The sequence below is a fragment of the Salmo trutta genome, chromosome 21 (assembly GCF_901001165.1).
Source record: "Salmo trutta chromosome 21, fSalTru1.1, whole genome shotgun sequence".
Lineage (NCBI taxonomy): Eukaryota > Metazoa > Chordata > Actinopteri > Salmoniformes > Salmonidae > Salmo > Salmo trutta.
In genome coordinates, this window is record NC_042977.1 from 47087478 (window position 1) to 47114976 (window position 27499).

General features: G+C 43.0%; 1 protein-coding gene across 1 annotated transcript in view; it reads right to left on the reverse strand.

Annotated features, from left to right (window-relative positions):
* Nucleotides 1-17983: 17983 nt before the first annotated feature.
* LOC115157587 (netrin-G1-like) overlaps nucleotides 17984-27499 on the reverse strand; it is a 145269-nt gene continuing 135753 nt past the window's right edge. The window contains exon 6 of the mRNA XM_029705969.1: nucleotides 17984-18652. Within this exon, the coding sequence (XP_029561829.1) occupies nucleotides 18408-18652 (245 nt within the window). The 3' untranslated portion in view covers nucleotides 17984-18407. The remainder of the gene's footprint in view (nucleotides 18653-27499) is intronic.

Consider the following 27499-nt stretch of genomic DNA (forward strand, 5'->3'; position numbering starts at 1 on the left):
CAATAATGGGCAGAAAGGACAGCATGTGCGTGGAGGTGGTGTGTGTGTGTGTGGGGGGGGGGGGGCTAGTGTCTTTGTGTTCTTTAATAAACCCCATTACATAGTCAAACATAATAACTCTATGCAAATCTGAAAGTAATTTCTAAATAAACTTGAGGCTTGGTCCAAAAGTAGTGCACTACATAGGGAATAGAGTGCCATTGGGTCCTGGTCTAAAGTAGTGCACTACATAGGGAATAGGGTGCCATTGGGTCCTGGTTTAAAGTAGTGCACTACACAGGGAATAGGGTGCCATTGGGTCCTGGTCTAAAGTAGTGCACTACACAGGGAATAGGGTCCCATTGGGTCCTGGTCTAAAGTAGTGCACTACATAGGGAATAGGGTGCTCACCCAACATAAGAGTTGGTTCCTGTGTCACATCACAGAGAGAAGAAGTCCCTCATGGCAGCATTTATTGATTTGTTCTAGTGGAACATCTTAATTACACAGCAGTCTTTGTCCTAGTTAAATAAATGTTAATAAAAAAGAAATTAAATGTAATTTTTAAAACATTTAAATAGTGGAACACCTTAATTACTTTTGTCTTATTCTTGAAAGTCGGGATCATCCTTGTCTGGCAGGGAAACTTTATTTTTATTGTTGAAATTATGTTGCATTGTTTAACCTTAACATTTTTATTTAGGTGAATTTTATTTGTGAAAATTATTCATTTTCATGTCGGCTTTATGCATTTGTCCAGAGCAATTAAAAAAATTGCAATAATTTACAATAAAATAAATTATATATAGTTTCTTGCAATAGCCCTATGTGACTTTAAATCATATTTCTCTTAAAACTGATATTCCTAAAAGATGTGTCCGGAGATTTGATCAACTCTGTCAGATTTGTCTCAAATCCTAAATGAATCAGGAATGAGCAGGGACAGCTATACCCTTAAGGACCCCTTATTCATATCCTCATTACATGTAGTACAACAAAACCACTCATAGTCTATAAAGTTCTCTACTTTTGAAAGAATTAAACAATATTGGAATCACCATGGTGACAACCATAAACTGTCAACTCCATCTCCCTGATAGATTAAGATAGTATATTTATATTGGTTCAAACATGTTACATTTAATTAGGTTTTAGAGTCATAAATCAACTGAGGAAAAACTAAATTGCTAGTGTGTATACTACTTTAATGAAGAAAAATTCAAGTTTTGTCAACTTCGTAAAACGTAAACTCTCTCAGAGTGCTGAAAGATTTGATAGAATGGTTATGTTTTTGGGGGGAATTTTAAAGTGAATAATTACATATATTACAAATGTTTGCATTCAACCTTTCTTTTTAGGGGAAACAAATATGTATGTTTGAGTTTCTGTCAACTCCTTCACTGATGGAGTCAATATTTTTTGCAATATTCTTACAAAAAAATGTTTTGCACTGTGCTTCAACATATGCATAAACAATGGAATGATTTGCTGTGATAGACCTAAGGAATAATGTTTACTTTATAAATGTTGTTATATGTAATAAATCTAGAAAAACATGCCAAAATACTAACGAAATGAGCCCTGGAACATTCAGTAGTGCTCTGAAACAAAACAAAAATAATTTGGGAGATTTGTATTAAATATTTTGAATAATCTAATGTTAGAATTAAAGGCCATTAAACACTTGAAGGCCATTAAACAAATGCATTTTATGGTGTCTGACAAAGTTGACATAAATCCAGTTTGTTGCATCTTACGACAATGTACTTTTTTTTTTTACAAAATTATGAGGTAGTTCCTTTACATGGTCATAGTTTGGTATATCAAAATATATACTTCAAAGGTTGTTAATATTAAGAGTAATATACTGTATGGGCTCTAAAACAGAATCATTTTCACTCAGCCTCATGGCAAAATGTGTAATATATATATATTTTTGGAGGGGGGGGACCTTGCTCGTACCTTGCGGAGAGGCCCCGCGAAACTATAATACGCCACTGACCACACCAGGTACTATATCTTCCAGTGAGGTACCATAGCAGGTATTATACGTCCTGTGTATTGGTGACTTCTGCAACAGAGATGTGACAGAGATGCTAGTAACTCAAGCCAATGCAGTGATTGAGGTCAAGGAGAAGTATAGACGACCTTCCTAGAGTTACAGAGCTGGGCTGTTGTTGCTGACTAGCGACTTCACACAACATTCATTGTGTACAACAAATCACTGTGTACATGTGACCAGCTGGGTTCAAACCAAGGTCTTTGGTGCACCATAGGACTGTGTTAGCCCGCTGAACTAAAGCCTGAGCTAAGCTGAAATCCAAGGCCTATGTTCAGCGATCCTCAAAAAGTCTCAAAATACACGACTGATGGAAACACACATTTCTAAAACCAGCCTGAAGAAAACATTTTGAATTAGTAAGTCATTTTGCCTCCCCTTTCTAGAATAAACATTATTAATATTTAAATAATCCTCTGAATTTGGGGGAGAAAGTACTTCCCCTCAAATGTGAACCAAGAGGACTGAGCAGTACCTTATTATGGATGAGCGCAAATTTCAATAACAACTTAACACAGAAACAGTTGAGAAAGTCTAGCTTACTCTCTCCCCGTGCCCTACCAATACTAACTGGTGTTTTGCAAGTACAGAACACGTCTGGTGTTTTGCAGACAGACTGGGAAGCTGCTGCTGTGCTGAATTGAATATGGATATTGTATCGCTAATAAGATGAACCTCCCAGTTGCCACCTGGCAGCTGCTGAGCTTGTTGTTTCCCAGATACAGAACACCAGGTGTGTGTCCCAAATGGCTCCTTATTCCCTATATAGTGCACTAGTATTGACCAAAAGTAGAACCAATAGAATAACTGGAAAACTACAAACCCCATCCACCTGGCAATCCAGGCAGGTTAAAACAAAGAACTACAAACCCTATCCACCTGGCACTCCAGGCAGGTTAAAACAAACAACTACAAACCCCAAAGATTTAGAATAGTATCTGAACCCAGGTCTGCTGTGGATGTGTTATATAAGGGTGTCACGGTTGTCGTAAGAACGGGACCAAGACACAGCGTGAGTATAGTTCCACATATTTAAGTGAAACTAACAAAACAAAATAACAAAACGTACAAAGACCGTGAGGACGTAGTGCCCAAACACTACGGCGTGACAGTACCCCCCCCCCCCACAGGTGCGGACTCTGGCCGCAAAACCTGAAACCAAATGGGGAGGGTAGGGGGGGTGATTAGTGTCGGTGGCGGCTCCGGTGCAGGTCATAGCCCCCGCCCAGACCCCGGATCCGGCCATCGTGCCAGGCTGAACTCCGGCCATGGAGCTGGGTTGGACGCCGTGCCTGGACTGGGCACCGGCGCAGAAGAAGGCTCCGGCCATGGAGCGGGACTGGACGCCGTGCCTGGACTGGGCATCGGCGCAGAGGAAGGCTCCCGCCCTGGAGCTGGACTGGACTCCGTGCCTGGACTGGGCACTGGCGCAGAAGAAGGCTCCGGCCTTGGAGCTGGACTGGACGCCTTGCCTGGAAGCTCCGGACCGTTGACCGTCGCTGGAAGTTCCGGACTGTTGACCGTTGTTGGAGGTTCCGGACCGTTGACCGTCGCAGGAGGTTCCGGACCGTTGACCGTCGCAGGAGGTTCCGGACCGTTGACCATCGCAGGAGGTTCCGGACCATTGACCGTCGCAGGAGGTTCCGGACCGTTGACCGTCGCAGGAGGCTCCGAACCATGGACCGTCGCAGGAGGTTCCGAATCGTGGACCGTCGCAGGAGGTTCCAGACCGTGGACCGTCGCAGGAGGTTCCAGACCGTCGCAGGAGGTTCCGGACCGTTGACCGTCGCAGGAGGCTCCGAACCATGGACCGTCGCAGGAGGTTCCGAACCGTGGACCGTCGCAGGAGGTTCCAGACCGTGGACCGTCGCAGGAGGTTCCGGACCGTCGCAGGAGGTTCCGGACCGGGAAATGTCGCTGGAGGTTCCGGACTGGGAAACGTCGCCGGAAGCTCCGGACTTGGAAATGTTGCCGGAAGCTCTGGACTGGGAAACGTTGCCAGAAGCTCTGGACTGTGAATGCCCACTGGAGGCCTAGTGCGTGGAGCCGGTACAGGTGGCACCGGACTGGTGATACGCACTTCAGGGCGCATGCGGGGAATAGGCACAGGACGTACCAGACTGGGGACACGCACTTCAGGGCGAGTGTGAGGAGCAGGCACAGGACGTACCGGACTGGGGAGGCACACTGGAGGCCTGATGCGTGGAGCCGGCACAGGTGGCACCGGACTGGTGACACGCAATTCAGGGCGACTGCGTGGAGCAGGCACAGGACGTACCAGACTGGGGAGGCACACTGGAGGCCAGATGCGTGGAGCCGACACAGGTTTCACCAGACTGCTAACTGGATTTTCTGGTCGAATGTTGAGCAGAACACACTTGCACAACATCTCTCTCATATCTCTCTCTCCCAACTTCTCCATTGCCTCCCTGACAGTCTTTGGCTCTTCCCGCGGCTCGACCGGCCACCCCTTGTGCCCCCCCCCCCCAAATCTTGGGGTTGTCCTTGGGCTTTCTGTGGCCGCGAACCCTGGCATCGTCGCTGTCCTCCATTATTACCTTTTGTCTGCCGCCAAGGAAGGGTTTCGCATCCACCCATCACTTCTTCCCATGTCCAAAACTCTTTTACCTGGTGAACACGCTGCTTGGTCCTGGTTTGGTGGGATATTCTGTCACGGTTGTCGTAAGAACGGGACCAAGGCCTAGCGTGAGTATAGTTCCACATATTTATTTAAGTGAAACTAACAAAACAAAACTTACAACGACCGTAAGGACGTAGTGCCCAAACACACTAACAAACAATCAATATCCCACAAAACACAGGTGGGGAAATAGCTACCTAAATATGGTTCCCAATCAGAGGCAACGATAAACACGCGCCTCTAATTGGGAACCACATTAGCACCAACATAGAAATAGATATACTAGATCACCCCCTAGTCACGCCCTGACCTACAACACCATAGAGAACCAAGGGCTCTCTATGGTCAGGGCGTGACAAAGGGTCTCTCTCTCGTATGGGTGCAACCGACCAATGCTGACAGGGACAGAACCCAAAGACTAGGCTACACTGTGTGTGTGTGTGTGTGTGTGTGTGTGTGTGTGTGTGTGTGTGTGTGTGTGTGTGTGTGTGTGTGTGTGTGTGTGTGTCTGCATAGGCTGCTCATGCCTAAGATCGTCCTCCCTTCCCTTCTCAAGTGAAATGGGAAAGGCAGCACCAAGATACCACTCACTGCCATGGACAGACTGGGACCAGAAACCGGCCCTGGCCTTAATATACACCGGCCCATTTCCCTCCTTTGTGGCCCCCACTATCCCATTTATTTCCTCTATAACTAGCCAAATAATGATAATTTTTTGCACAAAACTCCCGAATATTGACTGGCCCCAATGAGCTAAAGTTGGACCGGCCCATCTGGCATCTGACAGAATTGCCCTTTTGGCCAGTCCGTCTCTGCTAACGGCTGCTGTGTCTCTGGGGAGGTAGAACACCGCCAGCCAGCTAGCTAGCTAGCTAAATCCCTAGGCGTTTCTTTATTCCCTGTCCCAGTGTTACCTACTCGTCTACTGTAACATGGTAACAATTCTCTACCACCCACGGTGTAGTGTAAGCTCATAGCGCATTAAATACACCATTGTTAAAGTGCACAAACTTCAACTAAAAGGACTATTGGGGTTTCGTTTCAAATGGTACACTATTCCCTATATAGTGTCCTTGGAACAAAGCCCCAATAGACATTTTATTAGAATTCTGTGCACTTTGATGATAACCCATAACTAGCCAGCCAGTCAGTCATTGTTTTAATAAATGTAATATATACTGTACCATTATATTGTACTATATGTTGTACCATTATATTGTACCATTATACTATACTATATACCGTACTATATACTTCACAATATACTGTATCATTATACTATATCATTATACTGTATTATATACTGTACCATTCTACTGTACTATATACTGTACCTTACTCATGTACTATATGCTGTACTATATACTGTACCATTATACTGTACCTATATATTGTAAAAATGTTCTGTACAATATACTGTACCATATACTGTACTATATACTGTACCTTTATACCGTACCTATATATTGTAAAAAGGTTCTACTATATACTGTGCCATTAAACTGTACTATATACTGTGCCATTATACTGTACCATTATACTGTACTATATAATGTACCATATACTGTGCCATTATACTGTACTATATATTGTGCCATTATACTGTACCATTATACTGTACTATATAATGTACCATATACTGTTCCATTATACTGTACTATATACTGTATTATTATACTTTCCTATATACTGTACCAATATTCTGTACTATATACTGTACCATTATACTTTACAATATACTGTACCATTACACTGTACTATATATTGTACTATTTATTATACTGTACTATATATTATACTGTACTATATCCTGTACCATTATACTGTAATATATACTGTACTATTTATTATACTGTACAATGTACTGTACTATACATTATACTGTACTGTATACTTTACTATACATTATACTATACTGTATACTGTACTATATATTATATTGTACTATATACTGTACATTTATACTGTAGCCTAGCTTTTTGAGGAAACGTGTCTTTATGTTGATGTCAACACGTTTACTTTCAGACTTTGTAGCTTCAGTACTGAAAAAAAGGTGGTTTCAAAAGGAATGCAATTAGTGATGATAAAGTGAGAAAAGATTTGTAACCTAGTTGTGAATTTCACGAGCGAGCAGCCTGCATACCCGTAGTCTATTCTGTTTTAGTAAGCAGGTCATGTAGAGAAATGATGCTGGTTTCAGTGTCTGAGGAGGGTGTATATTTCAACAGCGTCCTGCACCTGCTACTATGATTTAGAGTTGTGGTACTTTACAGTATCCTACTCTCTTGAGCTTCATCTCTATCTAAGAGATGTATAACTTTTAAAAAGTGATTTTGAAATGTCCAACTACGGCTGAGCCAGGAGCCTGGGAGAAGTGTCAAAAGAATGTTTATTGCATTAACAGATGCGTACAGCCTTCCTCACACCTCTTCATCACCAAGAGACCAGCCACCCAAGCCATAAGCTGTTCTCTCTGCTACTGCACGGCAAGCAGTACCGTTGTACCAAGTCTGGAACCAACAGGACGCTGAAAGGTTTCTAGCCATGAGAATGCTAAACCAGACTGCTAAATAGATTATCAAATGGCTACCCGGATTACCTGCATTTACCTTTTTTTTAACTAACTCTCTTGCACTGACTCTATGCACACACATTGGACTCTACCCACACACTGGAATCTACCGAAACACTGGAATCTACCCGCACGCTGGACTCTACCCACACACTGGAATCTACCCACACACTGGACTACCTCCACACTGGAATCGACCCGCACACTGGACTCTACCTCCACACTGGAATCTACCCGCACACTGGACTCTACCCACACACTGGAATCTACCCGCACACTGGACTCTACCCACACACTGGAATCTACCCACACACTGGAATCTACCCACACACTGGAATCTACCCACACACTGGACTCTTCTAACACACCGGAATCTACCCACACACCGGAATCTACCCACACACTGGACTCTACCCCCACACTGGACTCCAGCCACACACTGAACTATACAAACACACTGGACTCTACCCACACTGGACTCTACCTGCACGCCGGACTCTACCCCCACTCTGGACTCTACCCAAGCACTGGACTCTTCCCCCACACGCCGGACTCTACCCCCACGCCGGACTCAAACCCCACGCCGGACTGAACTCACACGCTGGACTCTACCCCCACGCTGGACTCTACTCACACGCTGGAATCTACCCCCACGCTGGACTCTACTCACACGCTGGAATCTACCCCCACGATGGACTCTACTCACACGCTGGACTCTACCCCCACGCTGGACTCTACCCCCACACTGGACTCCACCCACACGCTGGACTCTACGCCCACGCTGGACTCTACCCACACTGGACTCTACCCCCACATGCTGGACTCTACCCCCACACGCTGGACTCTACCCCCATGATGGACTCTACTCACACGCTGGACTCTACTCACACGCTGGACTCTACTCCCACGCTGGACTCTACGCCCACGCTGGACTCTACCCACACACTGGAATCTACCCGCACACTGGACTCTACCCACACACTGGAATCTACCCACACACTGGAATCTACCCACACACTGGAATCTACCCACACACTGGAATCTACCCACACACTGGACTCTTCTAACACACCGGAATCTACCCACACACCGGAATCTACCCACACACTGGACTCTACCCCCACACTGGACTCCAGCCACACACTGAACTATACAAACACACTGGACTCTACCCACACTGGACTCTACCTGCACGCCGGACTCTACCCCCACTCTGGACTCTACCCAAGCACTGGACTCTTCCCCCACACGCCGGACTCTACCCCCACGCCGGACTCAAACCCCACGCCGGACTGAACTCACACGCTGGACTCTACCCCCACGCTGGACTCTACTCACACGCTGGAATCTACCCCCACGCTGGACTCTACTCACACGCTGGAATCTACCCCCACGATGGACTCTACTCACACGCTGGACTCTACCCCCACGCTGGACTCTACCCCCACACTGGACTCCACCCACACGCTGGACTCTACGCCCACGCTGGACTCTACCCACACTGGACTCTACCCCCACATGCTGGACTCTACCCCCACACGCTGGACTCTACCCCCATGATGGACTCTACTCACACGCTGGACTCTACTCACACGCTGGACTCTACTCCCACGCTGGACTCTACGCCCACGCTGGACTCTACGCCCACGCTGGACTCTACGCCCACGCTGGACTCTACGCCCACGCTGGACTCTACGCCCACGCTGGACTCTACCCCCACATGCTGGACTCTTCCCCCACTCTGGACTCTTCCCCCACTCTGGACTCTACCCCCACGCTGGACTCTACCCCCACATGCTGTACTGTACCCGACACTGGACTCTACCCACACACTGGACTCCACCCAAGCACTGTTTCTCTGCTACTGCACGGCAAGCTGTACCGTTGTACCAAGTCTGGAACCAACAGGACGCTGAAAGGTTTCTAGCCATGAGAATGCTAAACAAGACTGCTAAATAGATTATCAAATGGCTACCCGGATTACCTGCATTTACCTTTTTTTTAACTAACTCTCTTGCACTGACTCTATGCACACACATTGGACTCTACCCACACACTGGATCTACCTGCACACTGGACTCTACCCGCACACTGGACTCTACCTCCACACTGGAATCTACCCACACACTGGAATCTACCCACACACTGGACTCTACCCCAACACACTGGACTCTACCCCAACACACTGGACTCTACCTCCACACTGGAATCTACCCACACACTGGACTCTACCGAAACACTGGACTCTACCCACACACTGGACTCTACCGAAACACTGGACTCTACCCCAACACACTGGACTCTACCCCAACACACTGGACTCTACCCACACACTGGACTCTACCCAGCACACTGGACTCTACCCCAACACACTGGACTCTACCTCCACACTGGACTCTACCCACACACTGGACTCCAGCCACACACTGAACTATACAAACACACTGGACTCTACCCCCACACTGGACTCTACCCACACTGGACTCCAGCCACACACTGAACTATACAAACACACTGGACTCTACCCACACGCCGGACTCTACCCACACTGGACTCTACCTGCACGCCGGACTCTACCCCCACGCTGGACTCTACATATGCCCAAACAAATGTAAATAACATGCACACATACTGACGCCACGCTCGTCACATACGGTGCTGCTATTGTCTATTATCTATCCTGTTTTCTAGTCACTTTACCCCTACCTACAGTATACTGCTGTTACTGTCTATTATCTATCCTTTACCCCTACCTACAGTATACTGCTGTTACTGTCTATTATCTATCCTTTACCCCTACCTACAGTATACTGCTGTTACTGTCTATTATCTATCCTTTACCCCTACCTACAGTATACTGCTGTTACTGTCTATTATCTATCCTTTACCCCTACCTACAGTATACTGCTGCTACTGTCTATTATCTATCCTTTACCCCTACGTACTGTATACTGCTGTTACTGTCTATTATCTATCCTTTACCCCTACCTACAGTATACTGCTGTTACTGTCTATTATCTATCCTTTACCCCTACCTACAGTATACTGCTGTTACTGTCTATTATCTATCCTTTACCCCTACCTACAGTATACTGCTGTTACTGTCTATTATCTATCCTTTACCCCTACCTACTGTATACTGCTGTTACTGTCTATTATCTATCATTTACCCCTACCTACTGTATACTGCTGTTACTGTGTATTATCTATCCTTTACCCCTACCTACAGTATACTGCTGTTACTGTCTATTATCTATCCTTTACCCCTACCTACAGTATACTGATGTTACTGTCTATTATCTATCCTTTACCCCTACCTACAGTATACTGCTGTTACTGTCTATTATCTATCCTTTACCCCTACCTACAGTATACTGCTGTTACTGTCTATTATCTATCCTTTACCTCTACCTACAGTATACTACTGCTAATGTCTATTATCTATCCTGTTGTCTAGTCACTTTACCCCTACCTACAGTATACTGCTGTTACTGTCTATTATATATCCTTTACCCCTACCTACAGTATACTGCTGTTACTGTCTATTATCTATCCTTTACCTCTACCTACAGTATACTACTGCTACTGTCTACTATCTATCCTGTTGCCTAGTCACTTTACCCCTACCTACAATATACTGCTGTTACTGTCTATTATCTATCCTTTACCCCTACCTACAGTATACTGCTGTTACTGTCTATTATCTATCCTTTACCCCTACCTACAGTATACTGCTGTTACTGTCTATTATCTATCCTTTACCCCTACCTACAGTATACTGATGTTACTGTCTATTATCTATCCTTTACCCCTACCTACAGTATACTGCTGTTACTGCCTATTATCTATCCTTTACCCCTACCTACAGTATACTGCTGTTACTGTATATTATCTATCCTTTACCCCTACCTACAGTATACTGCTGTTACTGTCTATTATCTATCCTTTACCTCTACCTACAGTATACTACTGCTACTGTCTACTATCTATCCTGTTGCCTAGTCACTTTACCCCTACCTACAATATACTGCTGTTACTGTCTATTATCTATCCTTTACCCCTACCTACAGTACACTGCTGCTACTGTCTATTATCTATCCTTTACCCCTACCTACTGTATACTGCTGTTACTGTCTATTATCTATCCTTTACCCCTACCTACAGTATACTGCTGCTACTGTCTATTATCTATCCTTTACCCCTACCTACTGTATACTGCTGTTACTGTCTATTATCTATCCTTTACCCCTACCTACAGTATACTGCTGCTACTGTCTATTATCTATCCTTTACCCCTACCTACAGTATACTGCTGTTACTGTCTATTATCTATCCTTTACCCCTACCTACAGTATACTGCTGTTACTGTCTATTATCTATCCTTTACCCCTACCTACAGTATACTACTGTTACTGTCTATTATCTATCCTTTACCCCTACCTACAGTATACTGCTGTTACTGTCTATTATCTATCCTTTACCTCTACCTACAGTATACTACTGCTACTGTCTATTATCTATCCTGTTGTCTAGTCACTTTACCCCTACCTACAGTATACTGCTGTTACTGTCTATTATATATCCTTTACCCCTACCTACAGTATACTGCTGTTACTGTCTATTATCTATCCTTTACCTCTACCTACAGTATACTACTGCTACTGTCTACTATCTATCCTGTTGCCTAGTCACTTTACCCCTACCTACAATATACTGCTGTTACTGTCTATTATCTATCCTTTACCCCTACCTACAGTATACTGCTGTTACTCTCTATTATCTATCCTTTACCCCTACCTACAGTATACTGCTGTTACTGTCTATTATCTATCCTTTACCCCTACCTACAGTATACTGATGTTACTGTCTATTATCTATCCTTTACCCCTACCTACAGTATACTGCTGTTACTGCCTATTATCTATCCTTTACCCCTACCTACAGTATACTGCTGTTACTGTATATTATCTATCCTTTACCCCTACCTACAGTATACTGCTGTTACTGTCTATTATCTATCCTTTACCCCTACCTACAGTATACTGCTGCTACTGTCTATTATCTATCCTTTACCCCTACCTACTGTATACTGCTGTTACTGTCTATTATATATCCTTTACCCCTACCTACAGTATACTGCTGCTACTGTCTATTATCTATCCTTTACCCCTACCTACTGTATACTGCTGTTACTGTCTATTATCTATCCTTTACCCCTACCTACAGTATACTGCTGCTACTGTCTATTATCTATCCTTTACCCCTACCTACAGTATACTGCTGTTACTGTCTATTATCTATCCTTTACCCCTACCTACAGTATACTACTGTTACTGTCTATTATCTATCCTTTACCCCTACCTACAGTATACTGCTGTTACTGTCTATTATCTATCCTTTACCCCTACCTACAGTATACTGATGTTACTGTCTATTATCTATCCTTTACCCCTACCTACAGTATACTGCTGTTACTGTATATTATCTATCCTTTACCCCTACCTACAGTATACTGCTGTTACTGTCTATTATCTATCCTTTACCCCTACCTACAGTATACTGCTGTTACTGTCTATTATCTATCCTTTACCCCTACCTACAGTATACTGCTGTTACTGTCTATTATCTATCCTTTACCCCTACCTACAGTATACTGCTGTTACTGTCTATTATCAATCCTTTACCCCTACCTACAGTATACTACTGCTACTGTCTATTATCTATCCTGTTGTCTAGTCACTTTACCCCTACCTACAGTATACTGCTGTTACTGTCTATTATCTATCCTTTACCCCTACCTACAGTATGCTGCTGTTACTGTCTATTATCTATCCTTTACCCCTACCTACAGTATACTGCTGTTACTGTCTATTATCTATCCTTTACCCCTACCTACAGTATACTGCTGTTACTGTCTATTATCTATCCTTTACCCCTACCTACAGTATACTGCTGTTACTGTCTATTATCTATCCTTTACCCCTACCTACAGTATACTGCTGCTACTGTCTATTATCTATCCTTTACCCCTACCTACAGTATACTGCTGTTACTGTCTATTATCTATCCTTTACCCCTACCTACAGTATACTGCTGTTACTGTCTATTATCTATCCTTTACCCCTACCTACAGTATACTGCTGTTACTGTCTATTATCTATCCTTTACCCCTACCTACAGTATACTGCTGTTACTGTCTATTATCTATCCTTTACCCCTACCTACAGTATACTACTGCTACTGTCTATTATCTATCCTGTTGTCTAGTCACTTTACCCCTACCTATGTGTACATAGCTACCTCAATTACCTCGTACCCCTGCACATGGACTCGGTACAGGTACACCTTGTATATAGCCATGTTATTACCTGGTACTTCCTATATTTAGCCAGCAGCATACCACCCTGCATCCCACTACTGGCTTGCTTCTGAAGCTAAGCAGGGTTGGTCTTGATCCGTCCCTGGTTGGGAGACCAGATCCTGCTGGAAGGGGTGTTGGAGGGTCAGTAGGAGGCACCCTTTCTTCTGGTCTAAAAAAAAATATCCCAATGCCCCAGGGCAGTGATTGGGAGCATTGCCCTGTGTAGGGTGCTGTCTTTCAGAAGGGATGTTAAAATGGGTGTCCTGACTCTCTGTGATCACTAAAGATCCCATGGCATGTAAGAGTTGTGGTGTAACCCCGGTGTCCTGGTTAAATTCCCAATCTGGAATTCATACCATCATGGCCACCTAAACATCCCCAACTTACAATTGGCTCATTTATCCCCCTCCTCTCCCCTGTAACTATTCCCGAGGTCGTTGCTGTAAATGAGAATGTGTTCTCAGTCAACTTACCTGGTAAAATATAAAGAAGTTATTACCTGGTTGTCTCTGTATCCATGTTATTACCTGGTACTCCCTGTATATAGCCATGTTATTACCTGGTACTTTCTGTATATAGCCATGTTATTACCTGGTACTCCCTGTATATAGCCATGTTATTACCTGGTACTCCCTGTATATAGCCATGTTATTACCTGGTACTCCCTGTATATAGCCATGTTATTACCTGGTTGTCTCTGTATCCATGTTATTACCTGGTACTCCCTGTATATAGCCATGTTATTACCTGGTACTTCCTGTATATAACCATGTTATTACCTGGTACTCCCTGTATATAACCATGTTATTACCTGGTACTCCCTGTATATAACCATGTTATTACCTGGTACTTCCTGTATATAACCATGTTATTACCTGGTACTCCCTGTATATAACCATGTTATTACCTGGTACTCCCTGTATATAACCATGTTATTACCTGGTACTCTCTGTATATAACCATGTTATTACCTGGTACTCCCTGTATATAACCATGTTATTACCTGGTACTCCCTGTATATAGCCATGTTATTACCTGGTACTCTCTGTATATAGCCATGTTATTACCTGGTACTCCCTGTATATAGCCATGTTATTACCTGGTACTCTCTGTATATAACCATGTTATTACCTGGTACTCTCTGTATATAACCATGTTATTACCTGGTACTTCCTGTATATAACCATGTTATTACCTGGTACTCTCTGTATATGGCCATGTTATTACCTGGTACTCCCTGTATATAGCCATGTTATTACCTGGTACTTCCTGTATATAGCCATGTTATTACCTGGTACTTCCTGTATATAACCATGTTATTACCTGGTACTTCCTGTATATAGCCATGTTATTTTTTACTCTTTATTGTTATTCATTATTCTCTGTGTATATATTCCTAATGTCACTATTTCTTCATCTTTAACTCTGCATTGTTGGAAAAGGACCCATCAGTAATCATTTTACTGTTAGTCTACACCTATTGTTGACAAAATACATTTTTATTTGATTTGATTACTCAGCCTTGTAATGTTACCAGAAATTGTATTTGGTGTGCTACTCCATTTTCTGGGCAGCTATTTTGAAAAATGGAACCTTCAACACTCCTAAACAGATAATGCACGATTGTTAGTCCATGACACCACTGACAACTATAATGTGTGGGCCCAGATGCGTAAAACTCTTGAAAATGTACAATAGTAGAACATAAAGAAGCACCTATTAAATATCTAATTGTATCATAGTAAAGACAGTCGGTCTGCCAAATCTAATGTCTCAAGGTGCAATATGTAACCCACCAGGAGTGACTTAATTTCGATTCAGTTGACCCACCGTGGATTACAGCTAGGCTAATTTCCCCTCTCATGAATATGCAGAGTCACAACACCAGCAGGAAAGAGATGAGTTTAACGGAACCTCTTCCTTTATATCATCGGTTTTATAGATTATATCAACTACCATTCTCACCTGGACTACCGTCATTACTGTCATGCAATCTCATTCGGAGCCTGTTGGTACATTTCCGGGGAATGGGTTTGAGATTTGGAGGACTGCTGCATCATGAATTTAAGAAGGGACACACTGGTTGAATAGAGTTAGTTTAGCGTAAACAGTTTGAGTAAACAGTTTTATATTATACTTGGAAAATCTATTATGTTGTTAACATCAATAAGACACTTGGATTTGTAGCTGTAATCTGGGGAATTTACACACAGCAGGGCAGGCTATCAGTGTCTAAAGTCAGGTTTTGAAAGAGTAACAATATATTGTCTTGTCTGACTGAATTGTAATGTTATTATTATGTACCTGGATGATGTGTTCTGCTGAAGTCTGTAAAGCAATAAAAAAACACCTGGATTTCCCTTTGGTGCTGCTGTATAGTATTTCTGTGTATCTGTAAACAGTTTCCATACAGTATGTCAGCAGGTCTCAACCACAATATCAGGAAAAATAAAACAATTTCTTTATGCATTCTGAGTCGTAGACATCTTCAGGAGTTGCCCTGCCACCCCAAGCTGCCCAGCAACGATACAAAAACTAAAAGTAATACATATTTTTCATTTACTTAAAATCATGAAAATATCTTTTTGTTTTGTACAAACATTAACTACAGCTACAATACAATATGATACATCATCTTTATCAACACAGGTGAGCTCAACAAGCGTTTCCATGACTACGAAGCCGGCAACAAAAATAACAGTAGTTTTCGTCTCCGAGTCAACCGGTAGTCAAGGAGTTTAGCTTGGATCATAACACTTGTGCAGCATTTGACAAAACAAAAATGGCCTTTTTAAGCAGCCAAAGAAAATCACTAGACACTAAAGCACAGGTAGGAGGAATAGAAGTGCGAGAAGGAGGTAAGGGAAGGTAACCAGGAGGGAGGAAAGAAGGAAAGGGGAATATATACCAAGAGTGACTTCTCAAAAACGTTGTAATGTAGATGACAGATCCAGAGTGATTTCTGCTTTTGTTTTCTACAGTTTGGTTGGCTCACATTAAGTAGCATAACCTCTGTGAAGACTATTCATCTGTTCCCAAAGAATGAGAACGTTGTCAACATTGTTTCTAGGTCACACATCGGTATACCAACATCTGTTGTCATTAGATGTGTTGTAAACTGATCATTCACACAAATTCCAAAATGACATAATGGTTTTCTTACTCTGTAAGCAGTCTGAGGACAAGGTTTGACAGAAATCTATGCTTTGATTTAGTTTCCAAATGCTATTTATTTGTAACATTTTAACATTTAAGTCCTGGTACTGAAGTTAGCATTTTTTCACGCATCATGTTCATATCATCAATACGTAACTTTGTTGAGCTTCAAAAATCTATTTTAGATACTTCCGGATGATTTAAACATAATGCGTGAACAAATGCTAATATCGTTACCAGGACCTAATTGGTATTTGGGCTCCCGAATGGCGCAGTGGTCTAAGGCACTGCATCTCAGCGCAAGAGGTGTCACTACAGTCCCTGTTTTGAATCCAGGCTGTATCACATCCGGCCGTGATTGGGAGTCCCAAAGGGCGGCACACAATTGGCCCAGCGTCGTCCATGTTTGGGTTTACCTGGTGTAGGCCGTCATTGTAAATAAGAATTTGTTCTTAACTGACTTGCCTGGTAAAAAAAAAAGAAAAATGAAAATAATAATAATTTGTGCCACGTGATAAACCTTAGCATTTGAAAACAGTGCCAGGGAATTAAAACCAAAGCACAGATTTCTGTCATAACATGTTCATAGACTGGTTACGAGATAAGATAGCCAATGTGTCATTTTGTAATTTGGGTGTACAATCCCTTTAAATGGCACCCATATTCCTTTTACAGTCCACTACTGTTGACCAGAACCCATTGGGTGCACTATATAGGGAATAGGGTGCCATTTGGGACAGGACCATAGTGAGATTGTAGGTTGTCGATTGTACTGTAAAGGCGTTTACAGACGGGCCACGGTAAGCGGCGAAGGTCTCATAAACTTCAATGGGAGTACGGTGGCGGGCGGCAAAATACGAGTGTTATATTTGTAAGCGATGTGGTTCGTGGTGCTTGCTCCGTGAGCAGCTCAGCTGGCTTGGAGCTCAAGGCGCCAAAATATTAAATTAGCTGAAGTCTTGAGCGGTCGGTGCACCTAGTTGACCAATGAGCATCGTTCATCTTGTCAACCAATCAAACAATGCTTTAATGACAACATTCGAGCTGACAACAACCAGGATCGCTGGTCTCTACAGATGGTATGCAGATTTTCTCATGGTTCAATTGCCATTTACCGCAGCCCGTGTCTAAGCGCCTTAAGTTGGCTTTTTCACCTGTCTGTCTGTCTGTCTGTCTGTCTGTCTGTCTGTCTGTCTGTCTGTCTGTCTGTCTGTCTGTCTGTCTGTCTGTCTGTCTGTCTGTCTGTCTGTCTGTCTGTGTCTCTCTCTGACCAAAAGTATCTAGCATTACTTTGTTATCCATTCAGTTTATCAGCCAACACCATATTGCACTTCTACTCTCATCCTTGCAGTCACTGTGACTTTTCACATTAAATAAATGTTCCTTATTTATACCTCGGACCAGGGCACGTAATATCTCGTTTAATGTCTCTGCTTGATCCCATGTCCTTCAGGGCTGAAGTCCTTTCCCTTTTCTGTAGATCTGTTCTGAGCTTTCTTTCTGCTCTCCCAGAATGTACTTGCATTAGGTCCTGCCCTGCTGTCCTTCAGAATGACAACATGGCTGACAAATGGCCAAGTGGATCTCTTCGGTTCCACTTTGAAAGTTCACTGGCCAGTTGTAATGAATACAACAATTCTCAGCAGAACCATATCACCACCAGGGGGAGCAGTAGGGAGAGGAGCAGACCTGGAGGGCCCAGAAGGAGAGGGTGGTGGAGGGATGGCTGCCCAGCAGTGGGGTACTCCTCGCAGGGTCCGAGGACCTGGCATCGTGTTCTCTCACACAGGACGCCTTTGAAACCTGGAGCACAGTGGCATCGCTGATGGTGGTGGCACGTTCCCCCGTTCTGACAGAGAAGCATGGCGTTGTCACACACATGAGCTGTGAAGAGAGGGAGGGAGGGAGAGAGAGAGGGAGGGAGAGAGAGAGAGAGGAGTTAAAGGATCATGAGTTTTTGCTAATGTTACAACACAGTGTTGTTAAAGACATGGTAGCTTAGTTGTGGTCACGATCTGTTTACCTATAAGTACAAACATAGTTATGTTTTTGGGTTATTACATATTTATTAACTTATTTCCAGATAACCTCTAAACAACCTACAATGGATTATTTGTCAACGTCATATGGAGGATCTACTCTGTCCTACCAAGTTCGTATGCTTCGTCTGTAGCTAGCTCAAGCTGGCTAACATTAGTCACATCTCATGCTATTCACAGCCATTTTGGCTGTGTTATCTAGTGGGAATCTGGTAGTATGGCAGGCTCTGGTGCTTCCTTGCCGTGGGCTCAAAAGCAAAGAAAAAAATCATACCTGATTGTTCTAATTATACTTCCTCTGTTCTCCTTTTTTTTCTTAACTTTTTTTGTTCACTGTGAAGAAGGCTACAGGAGTTTTGTTACTTTCTCCATCTTGGCTTATTGCTAGCGCGCTAGCTGATGGACATCTGGAATCTATCTTTTTTGGATTTCGGTACAGTGAAGTGGCCACCTCCCCCTCACTTGGTAGCTAACTCAAAGTTTTACCATCAGATTGGCCCCAAACATCAACATGTAAGTCTCTTTGCTTTTAATCTGCGGTTAAGGTTTTTTGGTTTATGGTGTATTTTTTATCCCTTTTTCTCCTCAACTGCGTGATATCCAATTGGTAGTTACAGTCTTGTCCCATCTCTGCAACTCCCCTACTGACTCGGGAGAGGCGAATGTTGAGAGCCATGCGTCCTCCAAAACACGACCATGCCAAGCAGCACTGCTTCTTGACAAACTAACCACTTATCAACTACAGACCAGTATCCCTTCTTTCTTTTCTCTCCAAAACTCTTGAACGTGCCGTCCTTGGCCAGCTCTCCTGCTATCTCTCTCAGAATGACCTTCTCGATACAAATCAGTCAGGTTTCAAGACTGGTAATTCAACTGAGACTGCTCTTCTCTGTGTCACGGAGGCTCTCCGCACTGCTAAAGCTAACTCTCTCTCCTCTGCTCTCATCCTCCTAGACCTATCTGCTGCCTTTGATACGGTGAACCATCAGATCCTCCTCTCCACCCTCTCCGAGTTGGGCATCTCCGGCGTGGCCCACGCTTGGATTGCGTCCTACCTGACAGGTCGCTCCTAGCAGGTGGCGTGGCGAGAATCTGTCGCCGCACCACGTGCTCTCACCACTGGTGTCCCCCAGGGCTCTGTTCTAGGCCCTGTCCTATTCTCGCTATACACCAAGTCACTTGGCTCTGTCATATCCTCACATGGTCTCTCCTATCATTGCTATGCAGACAACACACAATTAATCTTCTCCTTTCCCCCTTCTGATAACCAGGTGGCGAATCGCATCTCTGCATGACTGGCAGACATATCAGTGTGAATGACGGATCACCACCTCAAGCTGAACCTCGGCAAGACGGAGCTGCTCTTCCTCCCGGGGAAGGACTGCCCGTTCCATGATCTCGCCATCACGGTTGACAACTCCATTGTGTCCTCCTCCCAGAGTGCTAAGAACCTTGGCGTGACCCTGGACAACACCCTGTCGTTCTCCACTAACATCAAGGCGGTGACCCGATCCTGTAGGTTCATGCTCTACAACATTCGCAGAGTACGACCCTGCCTCACACAGGAAGCGGCGCAGGTCCTAATCCAGGCGCTTGTCATCTCCCGTCTGGATTACTGCAACTCGCTGTTGGCTGGGCTCCCTGCCTGTGCCATTAAACCCCTACAACTCATCCAGAACGCCGCAGCCCGTCTGGTGTTCAACCTTCCCAAGTTCTCTCACGTCACCTCGCTCCTCCGCTCTCTCCACTGGCTTCCAGTTGAAGCTCGCATCCGCTACAAGACCATGGTGCTTGCCTACGGAGCTGTGAGGGAAACGGCACCTCCGTACCTTCAGGCTCTGATCAGGCCCTACACCCAAACAAGGGCACTGCGTTCATCCACCTCTGGCCTGCTCGCCTCCCTACCTCTGAGGAAGCACAGTTCCCGCTCAGCCCAGTCAAAACTGTTCGCTGCTCTGGCACCCCAATGGTGGAACAAGCTCCCTCACGACGCCAGGACAGCGGAGTCAATCACCACCTTCCGGAGACACCTGAAACCCCACCTCTTTAAGGAATACCTAGGATAGGATAAAGTAATCCTTCTAACCCCCCCCCCTTAAAAGATTTAGATGCACTATTGTAAAGTGGCTGTTCCACTGGATATCATAAGGTGAATCCACCAATTTGTAAGTCGCTCTGGATAAGAGCGTCTGCTAAATGACTTAAATGTAATGTAAATGTAGTGTGTGGAAGGCAGCAGCACCAATGTGTCGGAGGAAACACCGTACAACTGGCGACCGATGTCAGCGTGCATGCACCCGGGCCCTCCACAAGGAGTCGCTATAGCGCGATGGGACAAGGACATCCTGGCCGGCCAAACCCTCCCCTAACCCGGCCGACGCTGAGCCAATTGTACGCCGCCTCATGGGTCTCCCAGGCGTAGCCAGCTGTGACACAGCCTGTGCATTAGACTGCTGCACCACTCGGGAGGCCCGGTTATATTCTAGTTGTGTTAGTTGTGTTCTAGCTAGTCTCCAGTAGTTGGGCTCTTGCTTGCCGACCATAACCGTGGTGGTTGGCTAGGCTGGCTCTGCTAATAGCTAGTTGGCTGGCTGGCTGGCTGGCTAGCTTGCAGGCTAAAATAACTGCATATACCTAACATTCTTCGATAACGGTTTAGATGGTGTTGTGTATTTCCAAAACTTTGGTTTACTTTAATGTAGCTGTAACCTAGGTGTTGAAAGCAACAGGCTGACTCAGTCAGTGCTAGCTGGTAAGGCTAACATCAGCAGATTAGTAGGGCTTGCAAGTTGATTTATAACAATAAATTCATCAAGTATTTGCTTGTAAATTGGTTGAAAATTCAATTGAATGCAGTAATCCATTTTTTTATTTTTTTATTTATTTTTTTAAATCTTTATTTTAACAGGGAAAACAGACTGAGACCTGGATCTCTTTTACAGCTGTGCCCTGTGTAAACATGTTGACATATACAGTTTTAGGCATACAGACAAGAACATTTCAAACATACAAAACAAAGACCCAATTAAACAGAGACAATCACAGACAACATCATATTGATCCTCCATAACATTTTTAAAATGGGCAAGGGACACCAGAGTGTCTAACTTAAGTTGGATCTGCAGTTTGTTCCATAAATAAGGCTCGAAGGAACTAAAGGCAGTCCTACCCAACTCTGTGGAGACCGCAGTAGTCTCTAATGTAATCCACATCTGTGATCTGGTTTTAAAATTTGTATATCTAGTGGAAATTAATGATGATATATATGGAGGTAGTTTTAAAAGAAGCGCTTTATAAATAAACAAGAGAGCATGTTGCTCTCGCCTCACAGATAAAGAGGCCCAACCCACATGTTGATAAAGGATACAGTGATGAGTTTTGTACCTATCACCCGTGATAAACCTGAGTGCACAATGGTAAATAGCATCCAGTGGTTTTAATGTGTTTGCCGATGCATGCATATAGATAATATCACCATAATCTAAAACGGACATAAAAGTAGCCTGCACAATTTGTTTTCTATTTACAAAGGACAGACAAGCCCTGTTTCTATAAAGGAACCCTATCTTGAATTTGAGCTTTTTTCCCAATTCAGTAACATGTTTTTTAAAAGAAAGCCTATCATCTAACCATACCCCTAAATATTTATATGCAGAGACCTGTTTGATTTGAGTACCATCCAAGCTAGTGATTACAAAAGTGTTTCTAACTGAGAGTTTAGACCTAGAAAAAAACATGACATTTGTTTTCTTAGCGTTTAAAACAAGTTTAAGCTGTAAAAGAGACCCCTGTAGTATCCTAAAATCAGACTCCAACTGCATTAAAGCTTGGTCCGCTGTTGGAGCAATAGAGTACATCACTGTGTCATCTGCATATAAATGGAATTTACAATATCTGACATCATCACCAATGTTGATTATATAAAGTGAGAACAATAGTGGGCCAATTATTGAACCCTGAGGGACCCCTTTAAGTAACTGTAAGGAGTCAGACTTGACCCCGTCGACCATGACGGCCTGAGTTCTATCTTTAAGATAGTCATAAAACCATCGGCAGGCATCCGTGCCCACTCCTATAGATGACAGCTTACTCAAAAGGATAGCATGGTCTACAGTGTCAAAAGCTTTTGACAAATCTACAAACAACGCAGCACAGTGCTTTCTATCATCTAAGGCATTTGCAATATCATTTACAACAAGCATAGTGGCCGATGTGGTACTGTGTTTAGATCTAAAACCAGATTGATTGGTGCTAAGTGTACTGTTAGCAGAAAGAAAAGACTGTAACTGTTTGTTGACTATAGATTCTAGGATCTTTGCCAGACAAGGGAGCCTAGAGATGGGTCGATAGTTATCCAAATCACTACCGTCACCTCCCTTATGTAATGGCAGAACAAAAGCTGCTTTCCACACCTTAGGGATAATTCCTGTGCTTAATGTTAGATAAAAAATGTGTGTCACTGAACCAGCAATGATAGGTGCAGCACACTTAAGTAAGAACGGGTCTAAATTGTCAGCGCCTAAGGATTTCTTAGTATCAATGGCACACAGGGCAGCTAGAACCTCTGCTTCGGTTATTTTCTGGAAACTAAAAACAGGGTTACCATTTTTCAGAGTAACGGTTGAAAAGCAAGACGAAAAATCAACTAACTGGCCAGTGCCACAATGGCCACTTTTCCTTTCAAATAAAAAACCAGCAGAGATGAAATGCTTATTAAAAGCATCACAAATATAATTTTTTTCACTTAGGATACAGGAATCTGAGGTAATTTGCTTAGGAAGAGAAACAGCAGAATTCCCCCGTTTCAGTGAATTAACGGTTTTCCAGAATTTTGCAGGATCTCCTGCAGAATCTGTCATAGCATTAAGGAAGTAATTTGATTTTGCCTTTTTGACAGCTGCAGTACATTTATTTCTCAATTGCCTAAAAAACAGCCAATCAGCTGGAGTACCTGTTTTCCTCGCCAAGGCCCAGGCCCGATTCTTTTGCAGGAAAAGACCTGACAATTCAGGAGAGAACCAAGAACTGGTTCGGTTTCTTACTCTGTGATTCTTAAGCGGGGCATGTTTATCAGACATAGAGGTAACAATAGAAGAGAAAAAAGCAAGGGCTAAAACCGGGTCCAGAAAGCAGCAAGTGAATAAAAACTCAGAGTGATATAAGTCAAGGGTAAAAGCTTGCTGTGAGAAATGTTTATAATTTCTCTTAGAGATTATACAGGGATCAGAGTGTTTCAACCTGGTATCTCTAATACAAGCAATAGGGCAGTGGTCACTGATATCATTTGCAAAAACCCCACTGGCTGTGTATTTATGGGGGGTATTTGTTAGAATAATGTCTAGTAGAGTAGATTTTACTGGGTTCTTAAAGTTGGGACGGGTTGGTTTAGTTATCAGCTGAGTTAGATTTAGCTCAGTACAAATGTCTTTTAATTTATCGGATACTGGTGAAAGCCAATCCAGGTTAAAATCTCCCAAAATCAGTAATTCAGAGTTTGCATAATTAGACAGTATATCAGATAATTTGCATAGAGTACAAAGAGGAGCTGAGGGGGGGCAATATACCCCTCCTAGAGTTAAACGAGCATTATTACCAAGTACCAAATTTAAAACTAGACATTCATATTGCTTTGGGACAGAGGTTGATATGGACACAGAAACATTTAAGCAGCATTTTACATAAATCGCGATACCACCACCTCTACCAACTCTGTCAGCTCTATAAATATTGTACCCAATCAACTGAACATCTGAATCAGGCACAGAATCACACAGCCACGATTCAGATACAACCAATACGTCAACATTTGATTGTGAGACCAAAATTTCAATAAAGTCCAACTTTTGTATCTGGCTTCTAGCATTCAAATGAATTATTCCAATGCCATTGCTACAGGAATTCATATCAGATGGAGTATCCAAGGTAGCACCTGAAGCTGCACTGGATGAGCAATAAACCATTTTCGAGCTATTGACAGAGCTCAATTTTATGGGGACAAGATTACTACTAACAATACCTCTCTGCATGTGAGTAGTATTCGCAATACGGTGATTGGACAATAATCTAGGAATTGCAGAAAGGTTGTTAACTGTAGTTTGTTCCATATTTGCAATTGAGGGACTAATTAATGAAACTGGGAGAGGAGCATTGAACGTAGTCTGATAGGGGAGCGTACAATCCCAAAAGTCAACTCCCGAAAATACACGTCAGGTATCAAAAACGTCAGGTATTTACATTTACATTTAAGTCATTTAGCAGACGCTCTTATCCAGAGCGACTTACAAATTGGTGCATTCACCTATAATATCCAGTAGAACAACCACTTTACAATAGTGCATCTAAATCTTTTAAAGGGGGGGGGGGTTAGAAGGATTACTTTATCCTATCCCAGGTATTCCTTAAAGAGGTGGGGTTTCAGGTGTCTCCGGAAGGTGGTGATTGACTCCGCTGTCCTGGCATCGTGAGGGAGCTTGTTCCACCATTGGGGTGCCAGAGCGGCGAACAGGTATCAAATACACAACGTCAGGTATCCATTAGTGCAAATGATTTGATATTTCTGTTGGAGTTTACATTGTAGGAAATTGGCTGGCTAGATGGGTCCTGTATATTACATCACACCCCGGAAAAACATTTTCCAACATGACAGGCATTCTCCGGAATTCTGATCTGTTTTATGTAATAACTCCCATGATAGAAAAGAGAGGTATAACTTTGCATACTTATACAAATCCATATTAATTTACAATAAGTGTAAAAAAAAAAAAGGCCATCTGTGAGCACGGTAATATGCCCACAACAATACCATTTTGTGAATAGTCAGATGAATATTATAGTTTGATTTAAACGTTTACATGCTTTGCAACTAGAACAATTTCCCTAAAATCCTGTTTACATCTGAAATCAGGCTACCTGATGGGAATTTGATAAATGCAGAAAATTGCCAATCAAAATGTTCTAGCACAGTGACCATGTTATTTTTGTGAGGCATATTTGATTCTGAGTTCGGACAAATAAAGTTTGTATGTGAAAACTATTTCTAAAGAGGCATACCTTCAGTTTTTCCAAACTCACTTCACTCGTGCAAAAGAAGGAAGCTAGCGCTGCTCGTGCTGGAACATGAGCAGATCAAATACACCGCTGTAACTCTGATTAAGCCATTTAGATTGCCTAATAATTTGAAAAATTGCTCAGAAAACCAGGTGTTTTAACCTGTGTATTAAGATAATAGAGTAAGGTGTTTACATGACTAATACCATAACTGGCCTACTGCCATAATCAGTTTAATATCAAATTATTAGTGTGGGCGTAAACGTAATCTGTGAGTATTGGGACACTTCGGTTTCAAAACAGGACTGTGTAAGTGATTGTTTATGACTGAGACCATAGAAGGTGATCTTGCGCAGGTGTAGTATTTTAGAGACCACGGGGGATTTGAGAGAAAATAACACTGAAACAAAAGGAACCAATAACCCACAGCAGGCTATCCACGTGATTGGCTCTCAACTATCATGCTCGTCATGTAATTGGTGCCCCCCCTACCAGGCTCTCCACATGATTGGTTCCCTCCTATTAGGCTCTCCACATGATTGACACCCTCCTATCAGGCTCTCCACTTGATTGGCTTCTTCCTACCAAGCTATCCACGTGATTGGTGCCCTCCTACCAGGCTCTCCACGTAATTGGTCGCCTTCTACCAGGCTCTCCACATGTGATTGGTGCCTTTGGAATGCAAATTGGCATGTGCAGATGATTCCATTATAGTTCCTCCCTGGCTGGAGTAAACTTCACAGGCAGCAAACACTATGATCTGAATGCCAAAAGCTAGGATGTTAGGATTGTATTGAAGTATTGTAACAAACACACACTTTTGCTAAGTAGTAAGGACTGTTTTGTAATATTAGTTCCATAATTTTTGCATGATCTGAATGACATACAGTAGGGATGTGAATGCAAATAGATGAAAATAGATTGAATAAAAATGCTAATTTTCCTCCCTCTCTTCTTACAGAGAAATCTACGATGATATAATATTTGCCAAGAGATTGGAGTATAATTGGAATCTCGTTCCTGCATAAGGATGAATCTCATTAACGATTCTGTGTAAAATGGCTCTGGATCACGTATAAGTGCACGGTCAAAACAACAGGGGCTTCATTTATAAAACCTGCATATGTACAAAATATATCCCAAAAGGTGCGTGTATTTATGAAAATATAATTTGAAGAGAGAATGTGCTCACTTCCCCATAAACTTTAGAACATATGTTACACACATCTGCTGGTGGTTGAAATATTGTACTGCAAGCTGGCAAGTAAATATTTTGTGCAAATTGGGCATATGATGAAAAGCTTATTTTAAAAATGTTTTTAATTGAATTTATTTTGGGTAACAGACATATACAACAAAACGTACAATGTGGACCCAGAGGATATCACTCGAAAGTACTAATTAAAACGCTTGTTTCCGTAGTGGTCCTCGATGGTAAAAACAATAACACATAATGAGTAAAAGGCAAGACAAAATTTACAAACAATGATAAATACAATCATTTATATTGACATCCTAAAAAGTGGAACTATTCACTGCAATTCTACCTAACCTTAAAAATCAACCACATTAATTTCACATTTAAATAATCTATTCATTATACATCATACCTATCATTGAAATTAACATACCTGATCAGCAGTAG